Source organism: Theobroma cacao, chromosome 6, assembly GCF_000208745.1.
Source record: "Theobroma cacao cultivar B97-61/B2 chromosome 6, Criollo_cocoa_genome_V2, whole genome shotgun sequence".
NCBI classification, from domain to species: Eukaryota; Viridiplantae; Streptophyta; class Magnoliopsida; order Malvales; family Malvaceae; genus Theobroma; species Theobroma cacao.
In genome coordinates, this window is record NC_030855.1 from 16,547,858 (window position 1) to 16,564,952 (window position 17,095).

A 17,095-nucleotide genomic window follows, 5' to 3' on the forward strand; every position below is an offset into this window, starting at 1 on the left:
ACTTGAATGTTGATGAGCAATTCAACTCTGTCGAAGGCCGCCCAGTTCATCATGCCCATGATACTCCATCTAGAGTTATTCCAGATCCTGTTTCCAATGATGTGATGTATAATAAGCTTGTGAGGATTGATGAGAAACTCAGTAACCAAACTGCTAGAATGCAGACATTGAAATTGAGGATACAAAATGTTGAGAATCTTCTAATGCAAAGAAAAGATACAATTGTTCGAGCTGCAGAAGCGCAGCCGAAAGAAACAGTCATGAGATGGGTTTCTCCCATATGAACCTCAGAGAAAAAGAAAGTCAGTTGTCATTGGTTCTGGCTGAGTCAAGCGGAGCAGATGAAGATTCATGTTTTAAGAGTTGTGGGTTAACTGGATTAGGAATGTTGTAATACTAAACAATTTGTGGTATATTGTTTATTGATTTGTTTATTTTTATATTCGCTCAACATGTGCTTTAACTTTCATGTGTTTAAGGTACTTTCTAGTCGAGGGTTTAGGGTATTCAACTGGATATTTTGCTATGATGGTGGTTGGGGTTGGGTTATGGTTTGATTTTGATATTGTCCACCATAATTGGCTTACCCCCTTCTTCAAAGAACATGACACACGATAAATGAGTCACGCGATCCCATATCAACTAGTCACGCGATTCCATATCAATTAGTCACGTGATTTCATATCAACTAGTCACGCGATTCCATAACAAGTGGTAACGCCAATCCATAGATACTACTGACGCGACTCAATATAAACTAGTAACGCGATTCCATAATAACTAATCACACGATTCCATAATAAATACTAACACCACTTCATATTTACTACTCACGCGAATCAATATCAAATACTCATGCGATTCTAAATCTTAACGGTTCAGGCAATTCCATACTTAATAGTCACGCGATTCAAAATCGATTAGTCAGGCGATTCCATATTAACTAATCACATGATTCAAAATTGAGTAGTCACGTGATTCCATATCAAATACTCGCGCAAATCAATATCAAATTTGGAGGCTTCCGGTGTTTTGAGGCAAAATGATTCGATAGAGATGTCAAAGAGTATGACGTAAATGATTTAATCGACAGAATGGGAAAATGAGTTCGGTTAATTTGTGAGTTTGTGGGTGAAACTTGACAAGGAAACCCTTTAAACAGCTTAGGGTCTGACAAATTGACAAGTAACTTCAGAGGTTTTGAGGGTGAGAGGGTTTTGGAGGCATCGGTGGTGAGAACAAGGCAGCGACATGGGTGGTCTATGAGCAAAATATCTATCGATAGATTCTAAATATATCAATAGATACCGTTTCATCTTCCAAGCATTCAAAATATCTATCGATAGATTTTAAATATATCGATAGCTGCCATTTCATCTTCCAAGCATTCGAAATATCTATCGATAGCTTTTAAATATATCGATAGATACCATTTCATCTTCCAAGCATTCGAAATATCTATCAATAGATTTTAAACATATCGATAGCTGCCATTTCATCTTCTAACCATTCGAAATATCTATCGATAGATTTTAAAGATATCGATAGATGCCCTTTCATCTTACAAGCATTCGAAATATCTATCGATAGATTTTAAATATATCGATAGCTACTGTTTCATCTTCCAAGCATTCAAAATATGTATCAATAGATTTTAAATATATCGATAGCTGGCGTTTCATCTTCCAAGCATTCGAAATATCTATCGATAGATTTTAAATATATCAACTAGTAGCGCGATTCCATAATAACTAGTCACACGATTCCATAATAACTACTAGTGGCAGTCCATATTTACTACTCACGAGAGTCAATATTAAATACTCACGTGATTCTAAATTTTAACGGTTCACGCGATTCCATATTTAATAGTTACTCCATTCCAAATCGATTAGTCACACGATTCCATATTAACTACTCACGTGATTCAAAATTGAGTAGTTGTGTGATTCCATATCAAATACTCATGCGAATCAATATCAACTGGTGACACCATTCCATCTCCACCATTCACGCAAATCAATATGAACTGGTTACAACCCTATGTCACGCAATGTAATTCAACATCTCATATAGGCTATAAAGTAAATGGGGGTGTTGGCATATGTAAACTCATGAACGGTGGCATGTAAATTGCGCAAAATACTAACAGACTTTAAGATATGAATAAGAAAGAAACAATGTTGTTCTTATTGCCCTTTTTCTTTTTTGTTAAATGATACAAAAAATGAAAAAAATGTAAATGATACAACAAATAATAGGAAAGAATAATATGGATATGATACAAAACAATGTTATTTACATATTGAAAAAGAATAGACAAATTAAAAAATTTCACTATTGATGCTATTTGCAAAAATCTCAAGGGCAAATATTTTTCGAATGCCGTCTATGGCGTTTGTCTTGAGTGTATGACCCTCCGAAGACATCAACCACTGCAAGGAGGCGATAACCCAATCCTTGCAACTGTGCGAATCTTTCTGTATCGGGGTCTTTGCATTTAACTTATATCTCATCCGTGTCAAAGGTCGCTTTTGACGACGTGAGCTGGCAAAGTACCCGGCCTTGTGGCATATAATGGGAAACAATGATGTTAGTGGACTCATCTGCTTATCACGCAAGCCTGACTTCATTGCTTCTGCCCGACTGTACGATGAGTCCATTAACATCATACTCCAACTCACCAAGTTGATGTGGACTACCACCTAGTGGCCGTCAAAATAGCAAGGTACGAGAATTAAGTCAACCTCATGCCATGGCAAACCCCACAGAGGACTCCCACCCCTCACATACTCAAGCACATGGTCTGGCATTACCGCCTAACTCACCTGGAATGTCTTATCGGTCGGGGGAGGATTCATTCCTTAGGTCAGTCCTAGCAAAATTAGCTGTCAATTACGTTACGCACAATATTTAGATGCAATTAACTAATACACACCCCATACATTTGAATAATTACAACTCATTAACGTATAATATACTTACATAGAAGCTGATGTCAATGATGCATATTCTCTGCTTGTAGAGTTGTCGATGGTGCTCGCGCGCCCGCTTACACAACACACTGATGCATGGGTCAATGTGTTGGTTGTCTAACAACTCAGTCGGCGTCTCCAATCACCGAAAAAAATTAGGGCCCTTCTGTCCTTCAATTCCCAGAATGTTAACCCTGCATATTTATAATACCCACGTCAAAAGATATATGGAATAAATACCCTAGAACCGTTAACCCTAATATCGTGTACTGTTATCATTTTACTTGGCTTGCTCGTTTTTCATGAAAGAGTCATATTTGTCCTTCAAATCATCTTTTGCTTTGCGTTGGACTAATAGCGGGTTAACGTATGGGCTTCGAAGGTATTTGTTGGCTAAGCTCACACATGAATTTTCGACCTAAGGTCGAGGTGGAGCCTCAGAAAAAGGTGTGATCTCACCATGCGGGGGGGCCTCTAGTGGAGTTGGGACAAGAGCAGGACGTGGGGTAGTTATAGTTCGACTACTCGCAAGATGAGGTGCCTCTTCGACCTCAGCAAGAGGTGGAGCCTCATGAGAAGGTGTGCGCTGAGAATGCTGGGCTGCCTCTAGTGGAGATAGGATAGGAACAGGATGATGTTCGATCGGGCCAATGGGAGGTGAGCTTCGAGCAAATGCAATTGACTGATTTATGCCACCTACATCGTCAAGATCAACCCCAATACCTCTACCCTCTTTCTCACATGCACCATCCTCTTCACCCATCGATCAACCTTAAACGGTTGAAAAAATCAAACACATTAGAATAGTGTATACAATGACACCGTACATGTTATAACTCACACGATGAAAAACATAAAAGCTCATACCTCATAACAGTCGATCAGCCGATCAACAATCCAATCCTCCAACCCTTGCAGTGACTACTGGACATGCTGATACAGTGACTGCATCTGCATCTACATCACCCGTTGGATCTCCAACTGCATTGCATGCATCTGTATCTGCATATCTGTCTACAATGACTGTAGGTCTTTCTTCCACTGTGTTTGCATATGTTGCAGCTCTCGCTTAATGCTCGTAATCATTTACGGACGCAGCGACGGGTTGTGCGCTTGACGATGAGGGGTAACAGCAAAAGCAAGATGAGGAACAACGTGAGGAGTCACAGTAGTAGCAGCAGTAGGAGAAACAGCAGGAGAAGCAGCATGAAAAGCTGCATGAGGAGAATCAGGCACCTCAGCAGCACTTGCGATCGAGTAGCAGCAAACTGGGAATAGACCTCTTCGTCCGCAGTGCGTCTCCGCTTAACAACTCATCTTATCGTACTTTTCCCTTTATGGTCCATTATCTTCCTCTTTTATTGGGGACCAAATTCTGATTAACCCTCCAACTTCCATAATGGAACGTATTGTTGCCCCTCGAAGATATTGAAGTCAATGTCGGCCCAATATGTGGTCAACATCTCTTCTACAGTTGGCTCCAACGTCCTCACTGCACACAACTGCACCAAAACATACATTGCCATTAGGTATAACCCTCGCTACCCTATGATAATAAAAATAAAATTTAATAAAAAGAAAAAAATATGGTTTCTTTTCTCACCTTGCCCTCTCTCTCTAAACTTGCAATATTGGCGTGGAAGCCTATAGGCCTCTAGTCACAATGTCATTTCAGCATTCTTGGCCAAAGCTATCCAGACTGGAGCTGCCTTCCAAACAAGCTTCTGATTTCAAGAATTGCTTCCAACGCCCAAAACTGCACATAAATTGTGAAACATTTTTTAGATTACTCACCTCATAAATTCTTATGCAAAAAGAATAATGATAATGATAAACATTAAAGTATGGCACACTACCTGAAACACCCATATAAATCCGTAGAGGTGGTAGCGTTTCTTCTCTAGTACGCCCACAGCAAGAGGTTTGAAACCCCACATCAAATAATCGACGGTCAAACTCTAAACATATGTGCCCCATGGGAACGCATTCCACTCGTCGATGTTCTCAACTAGCGACAACAACCATGGAATCACTGATCATCTGTAGTCTTGACCGAATAAAACATTAAATGCGATCAAGACGAGGGGCATCTTTGTCTCGTCTCCCTCTTGTTGAAACTGCCCTCCCTTGAACGTATCTAAAACCTGTTGTATCTTCACCTTGTTCCCCAGTCCCCAATATCATAGGCGAATTCCTCCAGGGAAGGCCTCATAGGGATTCACAATAAGGGTTGGCAGGGCACCAAACTTTAGTCCTGTCACCAGACAGAACTCCCTCTTCAAAAATCGGGCCTTTGTTTTCCCTATTGCAAACCATAACTTACCCTCGATGGCATCAAGTTCGTTGATTCTGCGCAACATTAGGTTGTGCATGAGACTGGCGCAGAATAAACTCTTCTCCGATTCGACATCCATCATATGCCCGAAGCATGTTCTCTTAAAGTTTTACAACTCGTTTACTTTACACAGCATCTCACGTATCATGTGCAGTTGTGACCACTTACAGTGGATGTTAATGCCAACATTGAACCCCCACTAATGCCTCGACACATAAAGCAAAGACTCCACATTATCCTGCTCTGTTCCTGTGTTGGCCATCTGCAACATTAAACAGATAACATTCCCATTTTAGTCGCCTTAATACCATCATTGTATATTATCAAAAGAGTAAGAGGAATTTCTGACAAATAGCCCTCCTCAGGAGCTCACTCAAAAAATAACCCTCACAATAATTTTAACTGTTTTTAGACAATCCTGATACAGAATAATTAATACAAGTGTCGAGCATGGATTATTAAGTAAATAAACATATACATATTAAAGCATTACAATTCACCCAAAATAATACAGAATGAACCCAATTTCATACACATAAATTTCATGCAGTTATGAATTATCAATTAGTCACGCAATTACTAACATTAAATCACGCAATGATCTATAAACAAGTCACGCAATGATCTTTAAACATGTCACGCAATGCTAAGAACAATTACTCACCTAAACCCTCAATCACGCAATATCTAAACCCTCAACCCAATTCCTATCAAAGGGTCATAACGCATACATATCAACCAGTCACACATACCCGATCACCTTTCCACCCCAACAACACCAACAGTACCACCTTTATGTTTACATTCGACAATTTCAAACAACAAGAATATCAATATGAACAAGCAATATGTATAGGTTTATGCTAAAAAACCTAAACCCTAAACATGAAGCATAACCATTGCTCTGCATGGTTCAAAATAAAATAAAAAAATATTATACCTTTCTCTGCGTAATGTCAACTTCCTCTCACTGCTCAATATGTGAAAACCCTTTATGTGAATAATAACCACTTCAAAATGCTCCTACCACTGCGAAAATGCTCGAAAGTTGAACCAGTGAGGAATGCTTTTGACAAAATTGCTTCTGAATAGATGTACGCTCTGTCCATGAGAACTGAGTTGTGGACCATATTAACACACTTGACCCGTTAATAGGTTTCGGGTTGACGCGCGGACCTTAACGAATGGGTCGGATTCATTAAGGATAATTTTATCTAAATTTTATTTTTCTTGACTAAAAACAGTTAAAATTATGGGAAGGCCTATTCTTAGAAACGCCTTATGCATGGAGCCCATACATGAAAAGTACTCAACAAAAAATTCAACAAGCCCCACAAAATGAAATCCAAGCAAGAGTTAGCCTGGAAATCAATGCTCAAGAAAACAACTCAACACTTGATAGCGCGAATATTAGCAGTGAACCATGAAGAGGGAAACGGCATGAAGAAACGGAAAGAGACTCCCCAAATAGACATAAAGCAGCTATTAAACCCAAGCAAAGAAAGCTTTCCAAAAGATGGAAATCCAAAAAAGATGAGACTAAAAGAATATACATTAGGTTCCCAGAATCAAGAATCTCAATGAAATGAAAACCATCTGAATTGAGAATTTAAGGATTCCTACAGGCAATGTTCCTTTCCATCCTTTCCAATTTGTCCAAAACTTCTTGTTCAGAATCTTGCGAATAAAACCCCAATTGTTTACTCAAATCCCAAATACTTTTTCGCTTCACTTGTAATTATTGCATCTCTATTCTTAAAATCCCCATCAGAGAGAGAAGAGTTGGCAAAGGGACTTTCAGTGTTATGGAGAAGAATTCTCTTGTTCTGTTTAATAATCCCCTTTTTTTTCTGTTTCCCATACCTTTTAGAGCCCATTCTTCCGCCCTTAACCACTCGAGATATCTTCTGAGAACGTAACTTTTCTAGCAAATTTCTGGTAGAGTTTTAGAAACACCATTATCTTCAGAATAACAGTTTTCCAACGGTTCCTTAACACACTGTGTCTGACAAGGGTGATGATGGATTAGGCTCAATGGATGGTTCCTCTTCTAACACCGGATTCGGATCATGATGTCTTTGCTGTGCTTGGTGATCCTCTGTTTGCACAATAGTCCTTGAGAGAAGGTTACTGCGGCACTCCAATTCACACCAATCATCGGAGGTTGATGAACCCGAAGATAGGGGATCCTCTTCTAGAGGAGGAATACAACCTGGGCAATCAAGAATACATTCTGGGGAAAATTCACAAACATAAATACTAAAAATCTGATTGCCCACAGCTAACTGTATATTTTCTAAATTGTCTCAGCTAGCTTTGTTGTAATGAGCATAGTAGCTCGTTCAAAAGAGTCAAGACTTTGATGACTCCTCCCCGAGAGTGTGAAACGTACCCCAAAGACTTCCAATTCAATGAAAAGTGCTATTATTCCAAGGGAGCACCGGAACCCCTGTAATTGACAACCAACAGCGTCGTTCTTGAGGCACCAAATTAGAAGACCATGGTTTGAGATTATTAAACCATTCACCTAACCAATCCCAACTGTTTGCTTTGGCTTGCGCAAAAGATTGATCATCAGGGAAGGAAATACTATAATAAAAACCAGAAAGCCTCTTCACACCATAATCCATTTTTTATTTTGAAAAAATTAATTAAAATAAATTAGTTAAGTATAAAGTCAATATTATAATTAGTTATAATATTAAAATCTTAATTGTAAATAAATAAAGTAAATTTAATATCATTTTAATTTTAATTTACAATAACTTAATTAAAAATATTTAATTAAATGTTTGATCAATATTATAAAAGATCATAATATTGAGATCTTATTTACAATTTAAGAAGTTAATTAACTTAAATATAAATATCACTTTTCAACTATTCCTCGTAAAATAAGTGAGACACACAAATTAAGTTTTTGAATCATCAGAAAACTAATAAGAAACTCTAATCTCACACTTCCTTGAGTGACTTTGAAAATAGTTTTTTAACTTTGTGATTCAGCTAGGAGAAGTATAATTGTATGGAGAAGACAAGTTATTGTCCACCTTACTAGCACAAAGGCATAATTGAGAAAGCTCCTTTCATGTGAAGGTTCAAGTGTAGCTGTGTGTGCAACTATTGAAGGCCAAACGCTTAGGTAACTTGAGTTCTTCCTCCCTTTGTGGTGTACACAGACTTGAATAGAAACAAGACTCTTCTCCTACTCAAGAGGACTTGACATCGTGATTACGATATCACATGACTAGGTTACTCTTTTTAAATTTTGTTTATATTAAAACTACCAAAATAATTTTAAGTTTTTAACAATATGACATGTAACCTTAAAAATTTTTATTTTTTATTATGTACGATAATTGTTATCTATGAGTTTCGTGTCATTTCAATAGAAATAATATAGTAAAAACAAGAAAGCTTCTCCACATCATAACCCATTTTGTCAAAGCCTTTTATTCCTCTCAGAATATCATCTGGTTCTTGCTAATTTTTTGAATATCTCACAGCACATCTCTCAAGCCAATGAAGGGTTTCCACTTCAATATGACCCAAACAAAACTTAACAGAGCAGTTTAAGGGAGGAGGAGGAGGCGGTTGAGGTGGGTCAAACATATTACCTGATTTCGATTGAGACCCCACAAGAGCTTGAAGATAAGACTTACCTTAGTTTCTTTCATTGATTTGGGCAGATCCCCAGTTCTGATTGCTCTGAGTTCTGGGTATGCTGTGCTCATGGTTTTTAGGGATTTGGTGGTTAAGATTTGAGCTTCTTGGCCTGCAAACAGCCTTAGGTCGGGGACACTTGGCCAAGCTAAGGGCACGACAATGCTAAAAAAATCTTTCTCCATTTAATTTCTGAATAAATATGTTTGCCTCGTCCATCAAATGGAATCGCGCGAACCCACACTTTCTATCACGCCTTGGCTGTCTAAAAGGAAGATAAGTCCCAATGACTCGTGAGAAATTGTTACAAATGGTTGTTAGCCACTGATTTGTGATGCATAATGGGAGATTTGCGATATGCAGAGTGGTGAAATCTTCACTCCATGGGTTTTCACGTATCGGATTTAGAAATTTTTTTGGATAGTATTATAATTAAAAAATATGAATATATTAAAATTTATAAATTAGAAGATTTAATATTAAATTGAAAAAAATATAAATTCATAACATAAGACAAAACATTATCAAATATATTTTTTTCAATATATGTCACCAAGCAATCATTCATCTACTTATAACTCATTTGATATAAAGTTTGAATTTTGTTTAAGTTATGACTTTTTTAATAAAATTTTAAATTATAAAAATAATTTTTTTATCTTTCTATGTAATATTTAAATATTAATATATAAATTACTTTTTAATAAATTTACAAAGTCAAATGTTTTGGTGAACATGAAGCACTTGAGTTGATTCATGCAAATTTGATGTGGAATGTTAACTTATTTTCATAAATAGAGATGAGATCATCATTGATAATAGGACACTTGATCATGCGCATCATGATTATGTATCTATCATCTACTTTAGCTACGTGCGTGTTCGACACAATAAGGCTATTATTATTGAGTTGGAAGACACTTTGGCACTCTAACGATTTTCCTTGAGTTTTTAAGACCAACATTTGGAAACACTTTTACATTCGACCTTTGTGTTGATCACATATTAAGCTTCCAAGAAATTCAACTAGCTAAAGCAATTTGCTTCGCTTGCAATTAGATGGCTTGAATCATGAAATTTCAAGAGAAATACAAACTTGATTTATTCCTTGATTATCCTTGTCAACTTGGTAGTTTCATCATTGCAAATATTTGAATCATCTTTAATCCAAAACACTTTTTTTTTTTTGGTTGATTGAACTTGACAATGAGACCAAGCTGATCACGTATTTACTTAAGTCGTCTTTTTAAAGATTTTCAACTTAGAGGGATGTTTTTCTTAAGGGTAGTTTAGGTTCTTACTAATGTGCATTTAATCTTTAAGCATAATAGCGTTTTAAGAACTTGCCATTGATTGGGTTAACCCTTACTCCAACTTAATCAACAATTTTGTACACATCGTTAGTGTAAACTTCTTGGAAAACATACTCCCCATCCCATTTTGAAAGAAGCTTGATGTCAATACGATATGAAATATTTATGGATCTTCTCATCACAAGAACTTAGTCTCCAACTTGAAATGATCATAGTTTAACTTTCTTGTTGAAAGCTTTAGAATAATCAAGCTTGATAGCAGTTTAGACATTGTGTATTTTCAACCTTTTCTCATCCAATGTTTCAAGTTCTTCAAGACGTAAATGCATGTTGTCTGCATTTGAAAGACTTTCTTAAATACAAATTCTCAATAATGAAATTCGACACTCTAATAAAAAAACTATTACTACACCATAAACAAGCAAGTGGGAAGTGACTTATGTGAAATGTAGTTCCCTCTTTGTTATAATAATAATTAAATGTTGGCCACAAATTGTATATTAAAATACTAACATATCTTTGGACAAGAGCAAGTACGTACCTTACGTTCATAACGGTATCAAGAGAGCTATATTATATAGTTCCTACTATGTGTACATGATTTCACGGACACTAATATTTTTAAACTAAATAATAAAAAAATTAGCCACTTCAGGCAAAATTCTTGGGCTCCAAAGAAGTGAGGTTTTCATGCCCTTAAATGAAATCTGTAGAAATGAATCTGTATGCGTGTAAACTCTTGATTCTAAGATTATGTTTAGTTTAAATGATATTTTTTACTTATAAAAAATAATGTTATAATCGATTTAAAATAAATCGATTAATGATTATAAGTGTCACTCTAATCATGCTATAATTAGTCTAAATAAAAAATAATATGAAAAAAAATACATTTTCTATTAAACTCTTTAAAATTTTTTTTTTTGTTATCAAAATGCATTTTTAACCTTTTTGCTTCCAAAAACAAAAAGCAAATGGTATAATCACCAATTAAATGAAATCTAAAATTGTGTTTGTTTGATATTTTTTATATTTTTTTTTTTACTTTCACTTTTTTTATATATTTTACAATAAAAATATCAATCAAACGAAACTAAGGTGCAGTTAGACCTCCCTTTTGTTTTCTATTTTCTATTTTCATTTTCAGTTTTTTTTTAAATAACAATAGAATTCATAAACGAAAACAAAATTTCTAAAATTTTGGGAAGCAAGAATTTCTTACATTCATTGTTTACGTGAACAATGTTTTCGTCTTTGACACTGTTCATAAGTGGGTTTAATGTTCTAATTTAAAAAATAATATTAATGTTATAATAAAAGTTAATTAGATAATGAATTAATCTAAAATAATATAAATTTAAAATAAAATACTAATAAATTGGAAAACATTTAATTAAATATTAAAAACTTCAAAATCAACAATTAGTTACATTAGAATATGAAATTTTTTTGAAAAATATAAAAAATAGTGAATATAAATTAAAAATTATAATTTGTCTATATTTTATAATATTCATATTATATAGTTTAATGTCATATATTAATATAATATAATTTAATAATTAGTAGATATTTGATGATTTAATAACTTATTAATTATGAATAATTAAGAATATAATAATATTATATTTATTTATAATTTAAGAATTTATAAACAATATAATGATTTTGTAATATTAATCAATATTGGCTAATTTTTTTCATCTAAACTATTAATTAGTATAAAATAATAAATTCATAATACTATTTATTAATAGAATTTTATAATATAATGTTTCAAATTTTTACAAAATTATTTTATGTTAGATGAAATAATTTAATATTTTTATAAAATAATTTAAAATAATAAAATTTAAAAATAATTAATGAAATTTTGTAATATAATTTTCAAACAAAATTAATTGATATTGTGATTATGTTAAATAATATGAATCAACGTTTTATATAATTATAGTATTTAATATTAACTTAAATTAATATTTAATATAATTAAAATACTAATTTTCAAATGATTATTAAGATATAATAGAATTAAATAATATTGTTAGCAAACATTAAATAATATTATTTTAATATTATTATTTATCTAATTTATTTAGTAAATATATTTTTTTTATTTAAATTCTATTTTGGTGAATTTTTAAGTTTTTCTTTCTAACATGTATCAACATTACTTCTTAGGTTTTCAGAATTTGGAAAGCAAAAAATCCGAATAAGCTGCAGAACGAGGAGACACTTGATGTAGTGGATGATAATAATAATAATAATGGTGCATATCATAGCAGACACATCCTAATATCTTAAAACTAGCTTCATTAAGGAAATTGGGAATTTATTTTAGAGATGACACCATATCCTATAACCTTTGCCCAAACAGGAGTGTACCACAAACCTCTATTTTTGGTACTACTACAGTAGAATAATATCTGATACAACACTACTCTCTGGACTCGAAAGCTGATATCAAGGTAGAGTTTAGGACTCGTAGCAATTCCACATTTTAATCCCAGACCAAGGGCACAGCTGTGATAACAGTCAAATATAGCATGTCTTGACAGCTTTGAAGATCATGCTGTTGTTTAATTCCAGGATTGACACAAAAAACAAGCTGAAACGTTCTCCCGCAGGCTACACAATTTAACAACAAAAAGGATTGGACTCTATTAACTCTGCTACATATAAGAGCTTAGGATTAAGCATACCCAAGCAAGAACCCTTCTTCCACAAAGAAAAAGGACAACTGGAATTGGCAAGTCCAGGACAGACCACATTAAGCGAAACACCTTTCAACCCTCTGAGGCTTTAGGAGAGTTTTCTGGTGTCTTCAGAACAGCAGCTGCCTTGCCTTTGTGTGCCATTACAGCTGCACGAAACTCTTCGACTAAGGAAGCATCCTTGAACTTCAATGCAAATGTGGACAGCCCCTCCTTCTCTTCACCGGTACAATTCATGCAGGCAAAAGTGATACCTTTCTTGTCCATATTTGTCAGCTTCATATCTGGGTAAAGACTTGCATTTAGAATCAACCTGTAATTTCCTTTAGCTCTCATGAGTAGCCTGGCTCTTTCTGTCCCAGTTGTAGAGACATTCACCTTAAGCTCTCCCTTCCCTCGCTCTTTCCAACCCCCATCTATGAATTCAAACAGCACAGAATCAGCTAAGAATACCACTTTCTCATTCTCTTCTCCAGTCTCAACTGGAACCTCCTGCATGGCTGGAAAACCACTGCCCTCACTCTTAGAAACAATTGAAGTCCCTGATGTGTTGAAGAGGGAAGAGTTTCCATTTGTCGAAAGACCAAAACCAAAGGTAGGCTGGTCATTTTTCTGCCCAAAAAGTGGAACAGAACTAGTAGAACCATCCTTTTGAGTAGACCCAAAGGAGAATGAAGTCGTAGAGAATCCGGTGCCAGCAAGTCCAGTGAAAGCATTTTGGCTACTTGAAAGCTGTTGGAATGAACTCAACGACGCACCTTCTGCAGTTGAATCTGCATTTTCACTACTCTTATCTTTGTTATCTTCGTTTGCAGTTTTTTCATCTTTCTTATCTTCATCCTCAGGCTTACCACCTCCTGCCGGTTTTTCATCATTGGCCCCCTTTTGAATTTCTTCATTTACAACATTACTGCCCTTATCCTCAGCACTTTCCGTATCAGCAACAGCATCAGAAACTGGCTCATCCTCTTTATTTTTATACTGTTTAATACTCTCACCTTCACTCTTTGCCGACCCAGGCTCCGTTTCATCTGTTTTTTTCTCTGACTGCTTATTATTTCCATCTTTATTCTGTTCAGATTTGTTAACATCATCTTTCCCATCTTCTGAAACTTCTTTCTCATTGACAATTGGTGCTTCAGCTGTAACCTCAGTGGTGGTTGTGGTGGATTCAGGGGTGGCACTAGGGGTCTCAGCAGTAATGGTTGGTTCCATAGGGGGAACCAAGCGAATCGCAGAAAAAGGATTGGATGAGGCAGTTGAAGTGGTTTGATTTCTGCGAACTTTAACTATTCTTCTGTTTGCCAACACTTCATCACTAGCCCTCTTAAAAGTTCCAGTCTCTTGTTCAGAAGAATCTTCGTCATCATCAAGACCAGGGTTATCCCGGGAAAGTTCTCTTCCAGCAGCCCTCTTCTTTGAAGGTGGAAGGGCATTTTCTGCATCCCCCATTGCAGTAATAAGCCAAGAAACCGAAACTTCAGGATGTTTTTGTGGAAACTAGGGTCTGCAGATCATTAGAAAAGATATATCCAATGAGATGATAAGAAGACAAATTAACATGAATTTTGCCAACTTATAATTTTTCATCAAACCATAATAAGTGAACAGTGAGAAATAGCTGCAAAACTTAGCACATAAACAGTAAAACAGATGCCCAAGAGGCTAACACTCCTCACCAATATGTAATCGCAAAGGATATTTACCAATAAACAGACAGAACTTATGCCCAGATTTCCATAAGAATCTCGTTAAAATCTAGGAACAATGCATAGTGCATGGTCCGATAATAAATAATACATTAACACAAACATAGGTCCGCATAAACGTAAATTTTTCTGGCAACTGGTGATATGGCTCTGCATCGATCTGTTAAAGGTTTGGGATAGAAAAAGCTAATTTCCAAGGAAACAAGACGTGTCCAAAGTCCCCATGTCAATCATAATAAAACCTATGAAGCACCATTGTGTACAGAACATGAACAAAAGTATAATTAAAATAAACGAACCGCATATTGGGTAAACCCATACATACATATGATTTAAATTTCAACTATTTTAACTCAACAAAATGATTACTTATAAACATACAAAAATTTAACACAATGAAATCCAAGAAGTCCTTCCTGCAGGGAAAAACTTTCAAGCACAGATTCGGGTATAACTAATACTATCTCAATACAACTTAATCCAAAACCTGCAGGCAACTTGCCCTAATAGAACAAATTTGTTGTTTCACATATCACATGCAATCAATTTTGCATCAGTGAGAAAGGACAATTTCACGAGCTAATTTCCACATATAGCAGCAGGCTCTGACTGATGTTGCCACCACGCAGCCCTCAATGACATTTAATTGGAAAAAATTGACCCCAAAAACGCAAAGGTTCCAAATTAGAGAATGCAAAGGGGAAATAAATCAACACCCCCCCCCAAGAGAGAGAGATGCTAAGCTCAAGTCATAGTTAGGTGTAACTTGAATCCCATTATGGTATCAAATTGCATTCTTCCCCATTACCAGACTACTGAAACTGTCAGCACAAGAATCTCTTAAGAAAGTAGCAGTAATCGTCAACTTATCTAAAAGAGGGAAAACGCCTAATAAAATCTTGAACAAATACCCTTTCTTCACATACATACAAAAAAAACTAAAATCATATGGGACAAAAAATCAAAAGTTTACTCTGGTTCATCAATCATTGATCAATAACTCTTTAACTCTCTCAAAAGAATGTAGTGAGAAGAAATTAAAACCAAGAACAGAAGTAATCATCTAGCCAATGTCCACTATAAATGACAATTTCTAAGCATTTTTCTAGTTCTTCTTCAGCTTAGAATTACAAATTACATTTTCTGAAAACCATTTTATATCTAGAAAAAAAAAGGAAAAAAAAAGTAATCTGAAAAGCACCCAAGAATATATATAAACTAGAATGGAAAAGGCAACAGAACAGAATTCCATATGAAATGATAATCAAAGGGGCATACAAAAAGAGAGAGTCAAAAAATGAAAGCTAAACTTTAGAAGCAAAAGTTGGCCAACTAGCACAACTATCAGAATACTAGAAGATTTAAAAAAAATAAATAAATAAACAAACAGAGCAAGAAATGATTGCCATTTCGATAACAGAACCAACCTATCTGAAACAGGGGAAAACCCCTTTTCTTTAGCATATCTAAATACAAGAATTTTGGGGGGGTGGAAAGAGCAAAAAGCCAACATTTTGTGTGAAACCCCAGAACAAAGGGTTTAACATAAAAGAGATATAAACTTACAAATAAGAAATTAATTTTATTTTTTATTTTTAAACATCAATACCTTAAATAAAAATGGCCTCTTGAGCCAAAGGAAAGAGAAAGCAGAACTAAAGAATTAACTTCATTCACGCTACTTTCGTGCGCTTTTCCAGCAAACAAACAAGAATCTGACGTTTGTTACGAACTGGGTATTCAAGAATGTCATGAAACTTAACAAATTCGCTTAAAAAAGATATGCGTGCCTCAATTTTAAAGCCAGAAAAAGAGAAAATCTAGCAAGATATTCATAAAAAGGAAAAGAAAAGAAGAATTGTGAATTAAAGGCCAAATAGAAATAAAGAGATTAAGATTTAGATAATAAAGAAGAGCGAATGGAATGGGACTTACATAAGAGCAGAACAGAGCAAAAGCAGACGCAAAACCCTAGTAGTGAGAGAGAGACGAGAGAGATCCAAAGAGTAAAAGGGTTTGCAATATAATATTTATATTTTATCTTTCGTCTTAATATTTTTTTATTTTGGGAATTTTGAGGTTGAGGGGTTTGGATATGGAAGGGACCTTGGGTTTGGCTTTTTCATTTCTGCTACGGGGTTGCGGGGAGACGGGGATAAAGGGCTTTCTCGCTAGTTGCCGCATGGAAATTTTTATGGTTTCTTCACACGTGCAATTCATGTGTTTTTGTATTTTTTACCAAAAAGAAACGATTATTTGTTTTATTAGTATGATATATATATATATATATATATATATAAACTAAAATAAAATTTTTAAGACAAATATCAAAGGGAGAATAAAATCCCAAGAACGATTACTAGAGTTGTAAGACTTTAGACATCAC

General features: G+C 35.0%; 1 protein-coding gene and 1 long non-coding RNA gene across 4 annotated transcripts; both read right to left on the reverse strand.

Annotated features, from left to right (window-relative positions):
* Positions 2,256 to 7,957, reverse strand: LOC108662374. 3 transcript variants are annotated; one of them, XR_001928290.1, is made up of 7 exons: positions 6,251 to 7,957; positions 4,832 to 5,572; positions 4,579 to 4,731; positions 3,843 to 4,477; positions 3,260 to 3,746; positions 2,986 to 3,169; positions 2,256 to 2,875 (listed from the first exon to the last, which is right to left on the reverse strand). It is a non-coding gene; the product is annotated as an uncharacterized LOC108662374 (long non-coding RNA). The 3 variants fall into 3 exon arrangements; XR_001928288.1 differs by having other exon boundaries at positions 2,986 to 3,746; XR_001928289.1 differs by having other exon boundaries at positions 2,256 to 2,888; positions 2,986 to 3,746.
* On the reverse strand, positions 12,583 to 16,897 carry LOC18595882 (nuclear pore complex protein NUP50A). The gene is made up of 2 exons (XM_007024010.2): positions 16,645 to 16,897; positions 12,583 to 14,507 (listed from the first exon to the last, which is right to left on the reverse strand). Exon 2 carries the CDS (start codon positions 14,450 to 14,452, stop codon positions 13,073 to 13,075), a length of 1,380 nt encoding a protein of 459 aa, XP_007024072.2. The 5' UTR covers positions 14,453 to 14,507; positions 16,645 to 16,897; the 3' UTR covers positions 12,583 to 13,072.